Here is a 13,372-nt window from a genome sequence, read left to right as displayed (position 1 = left end):
AATTTAATAAATTGTCATCAACATCAATAAAAAATTATAATTGCCATGTTAATTAGTGTAATATGAACCGATAACAGTACAGAATAGAAAAAGATGTTGAAGGCAATGCCAGGTTGCCAAGGTACCATTGGATTGGATAAAGAATTATTGTCATTATCTAATTAAAGTGATAACATTTCTCAGCCAAAAATAAAATAAAAAATTATACAAGTATAAAAACTCTATCTAGTACGGACTACTTCATATCCTAGTAACACGTCTCAACGACTACAAAACTACTCCATAGTTAGTTGTCAACATAAATATAGTTGATGAAGTACATGTCAATAATAATAATATATCACTAATTAAGTATCATTAATTAAAAATGTGGACGACCAATAGCTGACTGCCTTACATCCATGTGACCAAGGCAGGAAAACATAATGCAAGTTACCAGGAAGAAATTACTGCTAGTAAATCTGTACTGTATATTTTATCAAATTTCAAATAGCAACAAATTTCTGGAAGGGCTAAGGAGTATCTGGTTCAAATTTCACTAACATTGAGGTTGATACGTATTTCTAAGACAATGTGAAAGCTTAGGGGTTGTTCTCTTACGTTGAAATTCAGTTCGGTTCAGTTCAGCTCCTAATTTCCTTCTCTTATAAAATATTCATTTCAGTTCAGTTCGGTTCAGTTCAGCTAAGTTCAGTCAATAAGAACAGGGCCTAAATCTCGTACATATGTACGTCTTTCTAAACAATAATATGAATTGATTGATACAAACTAGACTCGATCCAACTCATAACGAGATCAGCTTGGAAATGAAAGTTAATCGTATTTACTTAATATAAATACTTTAATTTACTTTTATTCTATAACTAGGTTAAACCCCCGTGCAAATGCACGGTTGTTGAATAATTATGATAATAATATAATTATATAAAAATTAATGAATCGATTCATCGGGTATTAAAGTGCGTGAAATATATTAAAACAATTAAAACATGTGAGAGAAAATATTTATAGTTATAATGTGCAAGTTGATATTTTAGGAAGTTTATTTTAGTTTTTATATATATATAAAAAAAGGTCATAATCTAAATGCAATCTTTATTTTTATATAATAACGATTTTATTTAAAAAGTAATTTTGGCGGGAATTTTTTTAATAATATGTTGCCAAGTGTTCCTACATATTCGCTTTTAGTAGTATGTAATTGATACCACATCAATACAAATAGTAATCTGATCAACTAGTTTATAAGTTATCTGATCTTATTAACATCCTAACTTAAATCATGAAAAATATCATATATTTTGTACTCGATTATGTAAAGATTTTGATGACAAATAGGATAAATTATCTTTTCCCAATGCTCTCATTAAATTTTAATCTCATCATTCACATAGAATAAAAAATTAGCAATCAAATTACACTAAACTTCCTCAAATTTAACCCAAACCCAAAAGTTGGAGTTGAAAAAAAGTGAAGAGGCAGGGGTAATAAATAAATTGAAAACCCTTGAAGCGGAAGAGAAAGAAAAAAGAAGAGTATAGACTGTTTTCTTTTTCTGGGTTTAAAGTCATAATCAATCATCATACTATACCTGGATTATTAGATCCACCATTACTATTTTGACAACTTAACCTCTCCTCCTCTTTTTCTTCTTCTTCTCACCCTCTTTATTTTCTTTTTATTCTTCACTAACCAACTTAATCTATTTTTCTAAACTAAAGTTAATCCAGAATTTTTTTCAAGGGTGACAAAAAAAATAAAGAAAAAGAAATTACTGGAGGTTAGTATCAATTTGAGCCAAGAAATTATGTAAAAATTGAAAATTTTTGAAGATTTGAAGAACCCCATGTCTGCAAATTCTGCTTCATCCAGTGCTCGATTGATGTCTGGTAATTGGTTTGACTTTATTCTCTTGCTCTTAATCATATCTGTTAATTTCCCTGCTTTTTTTTAATTACATTGATTAATTTGTTTAAATGTAATTTCATGAGAATTATTTTTGTGGGGTTTAAGCTTATTAATTGAACATATTGATGGAGTTCTGAGCTGGGTTTCTTTAATTGGTCAATGTTCCCATCTATATCTGTACTTTACTAAATTTGTTGTATGATTTAATAATTTCACCTTTCAAGATTGGTTTATATTAGGGAATTATGGATAATGTGGTTGATTTAGAAATAATTGATGATTTGGCTGTATATTTTATCATAATGTGATGGATTTACTGACTAGATCAATGATCAATGCCAGTTGCTGATCATTTATTGTAAGCTTCAATCCTGTGAGCTCATCAATTCGTCACACTTTTCTTGTTTGGTGTGTTGTGCCCACTATAACAAAGAACTTTATCTTCATCTAGTAAAGAGCAGCAATAAATTCGGAATTGTTATGTTGATTGTCAAAATGTAGGAATGAGTGAGATTCCACTGATCAGGTTGATTAACTGAACTTGAAAGTTAGATTGAGTAAAAGAATTACAGCTTCGAAATTATCGAGGGGAAGATGAGAATTAGATTTGTTTGTCTTTTTGCTATGGTTAGGAGGATATGAAATGCATTTGGTGTTTCTTGTGCTATTTTTCATGTCCAATGCTGATGTTTTCGCATTGAGAAACAAATCTCTAGAATTTCAAAATTTGTTTAGTGTCATGATTGTTATGTTAGAAAACAGAAATCACTTGTATTCACTTTCATTTATGCTATAATAGAACACTGTGGTAGTGACCTGCTCTTGCATCTGCATCTGCATAGGTTGTATTTTCTTAACTGCAGTATTATCTTCGGGATAATATGGAAGGAAAATTGAGGATGAGGAACAAATACAAGAAACCAACCACTTTGCGTTGCAGTGCAGGGAACAGATGTTCATTACCTGTTGCAGTGGTTAGTGTGGTTGTGTGCCTATTTCTACTGCAGCTTTACACTCTTCTTCCCCAAAAGGATGCCTTTAAATTGGATACACGTATACTCACTGGTAAAAGTTTCCGTGAGCTTGAAGAAGTTGATGAGGAGAACATCCAAGTGCCCCCTCCAAGAAAACGTTCTCCACGTGCTATTAAACGGAAACCCAAGAAGCCTACTACAATTATTGAAGAGTTCCTTGACGAGACGTCTCAAATGCGGCATGTTTTCTTTCCTGACATAAAAACTGCAATTGATCCAAACAAGGGGAATGACAGCTTCTACTATCACCCTGGAAGAATATGGTTAGACACAGAAGGAAATCCTATCCAAGCTCATGGTGGTGGCATTCTGTATGATGATAGATCAGAGACATACTATTGGTATGGGGAGTACAAGGATGGACCAACATATCATGCCCACAAGAAAGGAGCAGCACGAGTAAGTTTTTATTTATGGGAATGTTCTTTTGTATGCATTAGCTTGTAAAATTTAATTAATTTGAGGCGGAAAACTGTTGAAGAAACATGGAGTAATGATTAGAGAAGGTTATTGTGAGATTTGCAATGTAGCAGACCTAACATGATAATAGTCCATAGTGAGAGCATAATGCCAAGATGAGATAAAGGAAGACAAAGGTTAGAGAGGAATGGAGATTGAGTGAACCAAGGACTTTCTATATTATTTCTGTACACCCAGGCATGTCAAATTCATGAGCGTTACTACAATATCTTCATAGAAACTTTAGTTCAACCATCAAGAAAGCTTGTTATTCATGTGGGACTGCTTTTACTGGAGTTTGTAATCACATGATATAAGGTGGTTCATGTCTTTGAAGTGATGGATTTCTCTTATGACTTCACGATCCAAGTGTTCTGGACCAAATAGGTTCCTGCTATATGTTCCAGTCTTGTGTGAACTTAAGTTCAAAATAAGTATCTAGTTTGAGTCGCGTGTATCTCAGTATTGAAAACAGGAAAGCAGTTATTGCCCTATCAAATTTGCTACTTTGATTCTCTTTGATCCATATGTTAATAGGTCACTGTATTTTGTAGATTCTAAAAAAATCTGAGGTGAAGATACTTTGTTGGTAGTAGCTGTATGTCTAGTTGTCCACCCAATTGAGGGTGTTGTTCTAATATATCGTATATGCTTTTCATTGGAGACCCCCCCTTAGTTTTCTTGCAACCATATAGGCACTTACTTCCTCCTTTATCTCTTGAGTCTTGACCCTTTAATTATTGCAGAAAATAACCGTGAAAATTTGCGGCTCTCAACTTCATACTCCTCCATGGCTATTTAAACAGTGTCATGTGCACTGACTATCTCCAGTCTTGCTCTCAACCTGCACAAATAACTTCCAACACCTCTCTTCCCTATAAGCAACTTGAACATTCATTGGGGTGCTAATTTGGGAATAAGTATAACCTATCATCTTAAAAGGAATAGAGGACCATTTTTCGGTGGGGTGAAGGGGGAAGGAGCACTAGTTCTTGATGTTACAAAGGCAAAGTTATCTGGTCATACTGTTAATGGAGAATGAATGGAAGTCAGGATTAGGTGTTGCTTCAGACAAATGAGATAGGTTTGATTTGGTTAAGTTTTAGGGCTCGCTATTTAGCTATTAGTATAGTGCCTTAAGAATAATTTTTGCTGTTGGTTTCTTGTGCATACTAAGTTTTCGATTCAGATTAGATCATAGGAAAGTGAAAATGGAATTGGCAATTTCAGAAAAACTGGGAAACAAGGAAATGATCGCTCCACTTATCTCATTTTCAGTAGCCTTGCAAGGATAATAAGGGCTGATTGGAGTTTCAGAAAATTTGAATTGGTTGTGAAACCCTTTGCTGCACTCATCACAGCTCTAGCTCAGTAAGCTCACTGTTACATGATCACCTAAATTATTCTTCTGTTAATTGGAGAATGTTGGACAACTGGAGTCAAACACTCTTTGTATTCTACTGGGGTGTCAACTAATTGCATCAGTTGAGAATGGCAAGATTATCTGGTTCCTAATTAAGCACTTTTAGTTTGGGATCTTTAGATGTTTGGAAATTATATAGGTTTCTGCTGAGTTTTCAATGTTGGAATGCTGCATTAGTCATGGAACACTGCCTGTGGAAGATATCGTGGCTCTGGCCCCTGAGGAGTTTTGAAGTCCCCCACCACGCACCCTCTGTTTTTGGTTAACACCAGGTGTTACTCACCGTAAAATCACCTCTTTTCCTGTATATTTTTTATCTATTTACGCTCCAGTCACTCCTCTGAATATGGTGGTGAGGCTACGGAATGCAGCTTTTGGCTAATAGCTGATACAAGTATGACATTTGGCTACAGAATCACCTCTGTTCCTGCTTCCTGGAACTGCTTGTGCTCTGGTGGATATATCAGGAGTTCAAATTCAGTGGCTGCCTGTTTTAGGCTTTGGCGTATCTTGTGTGAAATTTACTGCGTGTTATCATACAAAGATTTAAAATTTATGTAAAGTTTCAATTTTTTGGCACTTCTAGCATACTCCCTGCCATTCTTGGTTGGCTTCCAAGTATTATAAAGTCTGATTTGTTATTATTTTTTTTATTTTTCAGGTTGATATAATAGGAGTTGGTTGCTACTCGTCCAAGGATTTGTGGACTTGGAAAAATGAAGGGATTGTGCTTGCAGCTGAAGAAAATGACGAGACTCATGATCTTCACAAATCCAACGTGCTTGAGAGACCAAAAGTTTTGTACAATGAGAACACAGGAAAGTACGTTATGTGGATGCATATAGATGATACAAATTATACAAAAGCCCATGTGGGTGTGGCTGTCAGTGACTGTCCGAATGGTCCATTTGAGTACCTATATAGCAAAAACCCTCATGGCTTTGACAGCAGAGATATGACGGTCTTCAGGGATGATGATGGTGTTGCATATCTCATCTATTCTTCTGTTGAAAATAGTGAACTCCATGTCAGTCCACTTACTAAGGATTATCTTGATGTTTCAAACATTGTGAGTCCAGTTCTCATTGGCCACCACCGTGAAGCCCCGGCTTTATTCAAGCACCAGGGCACTTACTACATGATCACGTCGGGCTGCACAGGTTGGGCTCCAAACGAAGCATTGGCTCATGCATCTGATTCCATTATGGGCCCTTGGGAGACTATGGGAAATCCATGTTTAGGAGGGAACAAAATATTTAGGGAAACAACTTTTTTCGCTCAGAGCACATTTGTCCTACCCTTGAAGGGGCTTCCAAACTACTACATATTTATGGCTGATAGATGGAACCCGGCTGATTTGAGGGACTCAAGATATGTATGGCTTCCTCTGAAGGTTGCAGGACCAGTGGACCAGCCTCTCGATTATGACTTTGGGTTCCCATTATGGCCCCGAGTGTCGATTTTCTGGCACAAGAGATGGAGACTTCCTTTCAGATTGAGTGGTTAGATTCTGTTGCCTGTATCATATTCTACACGAGGTAATTAAATTGGCCAATTCTTTGTTTCAATTTCTCTCGTTGCTCATATGTAAGTTGTAACAGTATCATTTTTTCTTACAGTTTACACGATTTTACACTTAGATTGGTAGCAATAAAACTAGTGTCCTAGTGTTTATATCAATTGAGAGAAACAGAATACGTATTGATCTATAGAGGATCAAATGACATGTTTGAGGTTTTCCTATATCGAATCGGCATTTACACTTGATTGCTGATATTTGCCATTGTGGTTGACATGTACCATCAAAATCAGAAAAAGGTTTACTCAGATCAATTCAATCTTTTGTTGGGATGTTAACTCAAAAATTGTCAAATCATCTTTGTCATCCATGTACGACAATAGACCCTATACAACTATGAAAGCATCTTCACTCTTTAGACATCTTCCTTCTCCTAAAGGAGAGCCAACGACTAAAGCCTACGTCATTTTTTTTTCTAAAAAGTAAAAATAGAAAGAAAAAATAAAGTTGCTCCTTACCCTTTTTTTTTTTCTTTTTTTTTTCATTATACGATGTAATTTTTTATTTTTTATGTTGTTCTACCCGGTTCACCCTTTGGGCTAATTCGGATTCGGGGATCAGTTCTGGGTGGTTAGGTTCCAGTCCCCTACCGATTGTTGTTGAGGGGGATTGAACACGAGTCCTCCTTACCAAGTGTAGTCTCAATCACTACTACACTAACAACCAATTGGTACGATGTAAATTATTTTTAATGAATGAAAACATATTTTTTAGGTAAATCATATTTACAAATTAGTTTTTAATCACCAAAGTCAAATATTTGGGTCTACACATTTGCGGATCTATATTCGGAGGCCCGATATTGGGCTGAGTAGGCGAACCCAACAAGTCCATTTCATTGATATCATTGCATCATGACAACTACTGAGGCCTCTTTTAGTGTGGTGCTAATTGCTAAGTCAATTCCCATTTTTTGCCTTTTTAACTTAACTTGTATTTTATGTTATCACTTTCACCGTTTTTGACCACAATGAGTGTGATTATTATTGTTTAATTGGACGGGCAATTGGGCCACGTGCTCTTTAGAAACCAGTAGGCCAATTTTAAGTGGTGTTAGCTTAGATAAGTTTAAGAAAAATGAATTGAGATTGATTGTCAGTTTAAAATGAGTAATGATTTATGTAGCCCTTAGGAGTATGTAAAAGCATTAAATATAGTTATTAAAATTGGAATTAAGCTGAGAATTCATGATAAAATTAGGGTCAAATCGGTGTAACTAATGTAATCTTTTCTCATTATTTTATTTTTAGCTTTTTATATATAGCCCTTAGAAGTATGTATATCATTTTTCAAAATATATTTAAATAAATGTACTACCTCCGTTAATGGTTATCTGCACCATTAACAGAGGTAGTATTTAAGATTAGATAAATTTTAAAAAATAAAAATAAAGTGAATATTATACCACCTTCCACACACACACACAAAAAAGAAAATATTGTGGTAAGATTAAAGGAGGTTGGAGAAAAAGAAAAGGGAAGGCCAAAAACAAGGAGAGAGAGTCAAGTCAAAAGATTAGATGTACTCGTACTAGAAGTGGAAACTCTGAAAAGAAGTTCCCACAATCCCACCAGGTTTGGTGGGCCAAAAGTGCCCTTTTTTTATTTAGCTCTTCTGAATCAACCAAAAAGGTTCAATGTATGGGCCCCAAATATTTTCTTGTAAATCTTTTGAAAATTAATCAAGCACTACTATTCTTCTTCACAAATTTTTGGCAAAAATAATTCATGAACAAACAACATCTGCCGGCCCACTATGTGAGCCCATATATCTTATCTCTACTCACTAGCAATGCATAAACCAAATAAAATTCCACATATTTCTTAAAAAAAAAATAATAATAAAAAAGATAATAAAAATTCTACATACAGCTTATATTAGTATATTAATGATCAATCTAGCATTTAAATACTCCATTTTATTTGGATTCTATAATGTGAGAATAATTCAAATTATAACGCCTAAATCCTTAAAGTGCACCATTTGTAAGAGAGGAATTTCAATATGTTATTTTTATGGTCTATCTAACTTATCAATCAAGCTAGCTACTTCGTGTTTCCTCAAAAAAAAAAAAAAAAAAAAGAAAAAAAAAAGAAAAAAAAAGCTAGCTACTTCGTGTAATTTTGATTATAAAATCTTATAAGCTTGTCTATATTACAATATACATTTTCGTGTATCCATTTTACAACGTATTAAATCGTGTTACCAATGTGGCACAATGTCACGTATTAAAACCTTTAAAGTATGAATTTATGATCAAAGTAAAAACAGGCTTTACATTTTTCATTTTCCTCTTTACAGCTAAAAGCATAATAAAAGTAGGTTTGGTATCCTCTTTATAAGTTTATCCCGGCCTTTAATTAGCTGTGATGGATGGCATTTCATTTCCAAGTTTTTGATGGATGTACCAACTCCACTATCTATTTGGATTTATCGTTTTTTCCATGTAACTTAATGTAACCCCAGCTCTTAAGATCAGATGTATGTAAAAAATAGATGTACATAATAATAATAATAATAATAATAATAATAATAATAATAATAATAAATAAATAAATAAAATTAATAAAGTGGGCACAATTTTATTGGATGTTTTTCCCCCTTCTTTCTTTTTCCATCTCCACTTTAGCCATCTGGTGGACTAGTCACATCTAACCCACATGTACCCCAATATTGAACCTTTGTAGGACCCTCTTTCTTCCCTTTAAACTTAGGTCCAAACACCACCACCCCTCTTCCCACCCAAAGCCTTTTCTCACTTAAATTTAAAGCAATCTATATATAAAGTCGTACTCCTTTAGTTTATTACAGTTCTTTCTATTATGACAGTGATTGCCTCGTAAATAAATCAAAACAGAAAGAACGTTTAGAGATATAAAGAGTGTTAAGCTTTGTTATTTATCACTTATGGATTAATGAGGATTTTGTTAGCACTAAGTTAGCATAGATATCTCCAAAATTTAGATAATCATTGCAAGTTGGTGTGATTAGCATAAATATAGGTCAATACTATGTTTTATTTGATGGAGATGGTGGAGCCCAAATGCACATATATATACTTACACCTATAAAGCCATGGAATGAGAAAAATTGTTCTAATTAGCAACTCTACTACTATATGCATGTCTTAGCTTCTCGAATAGGCCCTCCCCTCTCTTTCTCTAACATGGAAAATATGGCTCTCCTATAACTTTGGCAAATTTGGGTTGACATACCAATTATTTGCCTATTGCTTATTGGTGATTGTGCGATTCAAATGGTACAATTATTTGTCCCTCATATACTTTGAATATAAGTTTTGCTATTTACTTTGATTTTGTGTTGTTGCATTTTAAGTCTTTTAACCACTATTACTTACTCTTTAATTTGTACAATTTTTTAAACATCTTTACTCTTAAAATAACAAAACAAAATCTTTTTTTTTTCAAAACCCACTCGGTACATATTAATACGAGTAGATTGATGAATCCATAACAAAAGTAAGAAGAACTCTTAGCATCGATCATATACATATGTAGTTATGTATTTCCCAAGTCTAATGGAAATTATACTAGTATATACCAAAATATGTAATTCAATCTGACTGTAAAATTATTAGACAAATTCTATTGAAAAAAAATTAATCACAATTAAGCGTGATCAAATTGATATTAAAAGTAACCAAATCCAAAGAAAATAAAATCCATGACCCAAATTAAAGATGTTATGATCATGATCATCCATTTTGCAATGTCAAACCCTATCCAAAATCCAAATTGCAACCTAATTTGATCGATAATATCTCAATATGCCTTTTTTTAAAAAAAAAACTTCCTACTTCTTTAACAAAAAAAATAAAAATAAATAAAAATCTCACACCCATAAACCTCATGACAAACATAGAATTGCAAGCACGTGCGAGCGTGCTTCAAACTGCACGATCGCACGTGCCAGCTACAACTAAGGTTTCCATGCACTGGCCCACACGACGGGTTGATCCCTCCAATTCAAGAATATTCCGGCAGTCGGAGACGCCAACGACGAGCACTGTGCCATCGACCACCCTTCTTTATACCTCCTAAGCAAAGCCCTTACATCATCACAAACCTCCTCACTATACGCCACGTGTCCAAACCCTACCCCGCGCATCCTCCCTGTCCACCTAGTGGCATTCTCTCTCCTCTCCGCTGACGTGTCCTCCGGGCAAGCCAACAAATCCACAAGCGCCCTGCCCGCTGCCCGTTCCAACATCAACTTCTCATTACTCGTCCTACCAAAACTCTCCTCTAACGCCTCAAAGTAAACCCTAAACCACCTTAAACACTCCGAAAAACCTCGTACAAACCCCTCTTCTTCCGCCGCAAAATCCGCCTCCTCTTCAACCACCGTAACCACCCTCGGATTCAGCCCCTTAAACGCCGACAACAACCCATCACGGCGGCGTAAACTCAACGTATGTAACGAGTTTACGAGGTTTATCGCTAAAGCCTCGTCCTCCTTAACATCAAGATCAGAAAAATCTAAAGTTGACAAATCACCTACATGATGAATAACCTTAAACTTAAAGGGTACCCCCATTAATCTAGCAAACTTCTCTAATCGAACACCTATTTCTTTCATCACACGTTGTACTCCGACATCGTTGCTATCGAGCACGGTGGTTAGCTTCAAGTGAGGCGTGTCATCCATACGTGTGGCAAGAGCTTCTAGAAGAGTCGGCCATTGAGTACAAAAAGTGTTACTAATGTCTATGATATGGAGTTTAGGTTCACCATCTAGGGCATCAATCAATGCACCGTTACTCGCCACGTGTCCGAATGTAGTCCAAGGACTAACTTCTTGGAACTTAAGTAGCATTTTTCGATTTGTTTCGAACGAGAATGATTTATCCGCGGCAACTCTCATGTTGTTGTAGCATCGATCGCCAGAGTCGGTCATTCGAGTAAAAAGAGCTTGTGTGAAGTAGGATGCTAACTTCTGCTCGACGTCCCCGTATGGGGACCCGAGTTCGTTTAGCATCCATAGTATTTGGTGGAGTCGAGCGGTGTCAGAGTCTGACACCGCTCGAGCTGCCTCCAGTAGAAGGTTATTAGCCCATTTACCTACGTAAAAAGATGGGTCGGATAACAACTCTAGGTTAAGGGTTGTTGTTGTAGTACCACCGCCATGGGTGGTTGGAGGGGTGTTGGTGGTGGTGGGGGTGGAGGTGGTGGTGGTAGTGGTGGAAGGCGAAGCGGAAGGATGATGATACTGATGATGATGATGTTGCTGCTGCTGATAAGGATAAGAAGGATAAAAAGGCGAGGATGATGTATGAGGTTGAGGTTGAGGTTGTTGTTTATTGTGTGAAGAGGAAGAAGAGAAGTCTTCTTCATCCATGAAAAAGTTGAAGCATTCTTCGTCTTGAGGATAGTGTTGTTGATGAAAATGGTAATAGTTGTTACTATTATGGGTAGAATGTTTGGAAGAGATAATAGAGGAAGAACTAGAATTGGAATTATTGAAAGAAGATTGATTATCAGAAGATAATTGTTGTTGTTGTGGTTGTGGGTGTGTTTGTTGGAAACTGACTAGTCTAAACAAAGTATCCATTTTAACCCAACCATCAAGTATGTAATTTGATGATGATGAATAATATGGTATGATATGATGAGGTGATAAAAACAAATGGGTTAAAAATAATAAAAATGAAAAATCAACGCACTCACCCACTTCTAAAACACAACTTAGCTTAGATTGAAACAAAACTACTCGTACAAGTTATTGTGAGTGTGTAAATCGTCAGAAGAGAATATGGGGTGTTGTGGTGGCTTTTTAACTGAGTGGATAGGAAATTAATTCTAACAAAAAAATAAAGAAAATTGTTTTTTTACTTTTTTGAAATAAAGGAGTATCTTGATGTTGGATTTTAGCTCATTCAACATCATTAGTATTTAGTATAGTAAGAGAGAGAATATAAAGGGTATTTTGTGAGAAATGGGAAAAGAGAATCTCTATTTTTTTTTTAATCTCTTTTTTGCTTTTGGTCTAATCGATGAAGAGTATGGGAATGTAAAGGCCTAATGCCTAAAGGGTACTCCGTATTGTTTTTAATTTTGTTTATTGTATTTGTTTAATGATTTATTATTAATTTATATTTGCTATAGGTTGAGGTAAGACTGAACGTGTTCGATCTTTACCTGAATTTTACTTATCTGAACATATTAACGTATAGATTCTTGATATGTTGAATATTTAAGACTATCAAATAGTTACGTCTAAGATTTTTTTTTTTTTCAAATAGAAAAATAAGTGAGGTTGTACTTGGTATAGAATCACATTATTCACATAGAATCTCTCATTAACCATGAAGCATGTTTATTTAAAATCAAGTATCTTGTTATTTTTACTATAATTAGTAAGTTTCAGTTATTAAAGCTTAAACACAAATTTTCAAATATTTAACTATTTTCATGTAAATATATTGTTAGACAGGTAAATCTGTTAAAACTGAGTGAAGAGAAGAGGTGGAACAGCTGTTAAGAAATGGAGTAGTGGGAATTCATCAGTCTGACATTAAAAAAAAAAAAAGTGAAAAAGATTGACAAAATTTCCATATGTTAAGGTGGATTAGCTAGCTAGCTTTAAAAAAAATTCATTTAATTAATTTCCAAATAAATAAACTAAAATAATAATAATATAGGGAAGAAATTAAAAAAAAAAAAAAAAAGGGGGTGAGTGGGAGCAGGCGTGCGAAATGGGGGGGGGGGGGAGTGTTAGAGGAGAGAGAAAATAAAAAAGCTGCCGGCGTGCATGATGATCATCAAACCCACCACCACCAAAAAGGGCACAGCTACTCACATTCTTTGCCTCCCATTCTTCCTCCAATCTCTGCCATTTTCACCTTAGTTTCTCTACTTTTTCTGCTCTTCATTTCACTACTTGTAGTTTTTTTTATCTTTAATCCATTATATTACTATTTTTGCATACCTGATGTTACCTTAAACTAGC

General features: G+C 34.9%; 2 protein-coding genes across 3 annotated transcripts; one reads left to right on the top strand and one right to left on the bottom strand.

Annotated features, from left to right (window-relative positions):
- The first annotated feature begins 1,481 nt into the window (after window positions 1–1,481).
- LOC110682439 lies at window positions 1,482–6,591 on the top strand. 2 transcript variants are annotated; one of them, XM_021858778.1, is made up of 3 exons: window positions 1,482–1,889; window positions 2,854–3,341; window positions 5,486–6,591. In XM_021858778.1, exons 1-3 carry the CDS (start codon window positions 1,847–1,849, stop codon window positions 6,329–6,331), a joined length of 1,377 nt encoding a protein of 458 aa, XP_021714470.1. In that variant the 5' UTR covers window positions 1,482–1,846; the 3' UTR covers window positions 6,332–6,591. The 2 variants fall into 2 exon arrangements, with proteins under 2 accessions (XP_021714470.1, XP_021714469.1); XM_021858777.1 differs by having other exon boundaries at window positions 2,751–3,341.
- Window positions 6,592–9,983: 3,392 nt separating this feature from the next.
- LOC110682438 (protein SHORT-ROOT-like) lies at window positions 9,984–13,372 on the bottom strand. The gene has a single exon (XM_021858776.1). It carries the CDS (start codon window positions 11,972–11,974, stop codon window positions 10,343–10,345), a length of 1,632 nt encoding a protein of 543 aa, XP_021714468.1. The 5' UTR covers window positions 11,975–13,372; the 3' UTR covers window positions 9,984–10,342.

Source organism: Chenopodium quinoa, unplaced genomic scaffold (genome assembly GCF_001683475.1).
Source record: "Chenopodium quinoa cultivar QQ74 unplaced genomic scaffold, ASM168347v1, whole genome shotgun sequence".
In the NCBI taxonomy this organism is placed as follows: Eukaryota; Viridiplantae; Streptophyta; class Magnoliopsida; order Caryophyllales; family Amaranthaceae; genus Chenopodium; species Chenopodium quinoa.
Note: the sequence above shows the minus strand (reverse complement) of the source record. Positions and strands in the feature narration are given on the sequence as shown.

What these genes read in the sequence shown, in the direction of transcription:
- LOC110682438 (XM_021858776.1), bottom strand. Translation starts at nt 11,974, where the DNA reads ATGGATACTTTGTTTAGACTAGTCAGTTTCCAACAAACACACCCACAA.
- LOC110682439 (XM_021858777.1), top strand. Translation starts at nt 2,790, where the DNA reads ATGGAAGGAAAATTGAGGATGAGGAACAAATACAAGAAACCAACCACT. An exon ending in ACAAGAAAGGAGCAGCACGA is followed by an intron (nt 3,342 to 5,485) that starts GTAAGTTTTTAT and finishes TTTATTTTTCAG; the next exon opens with GTTGATATAATAGGAGTTGG.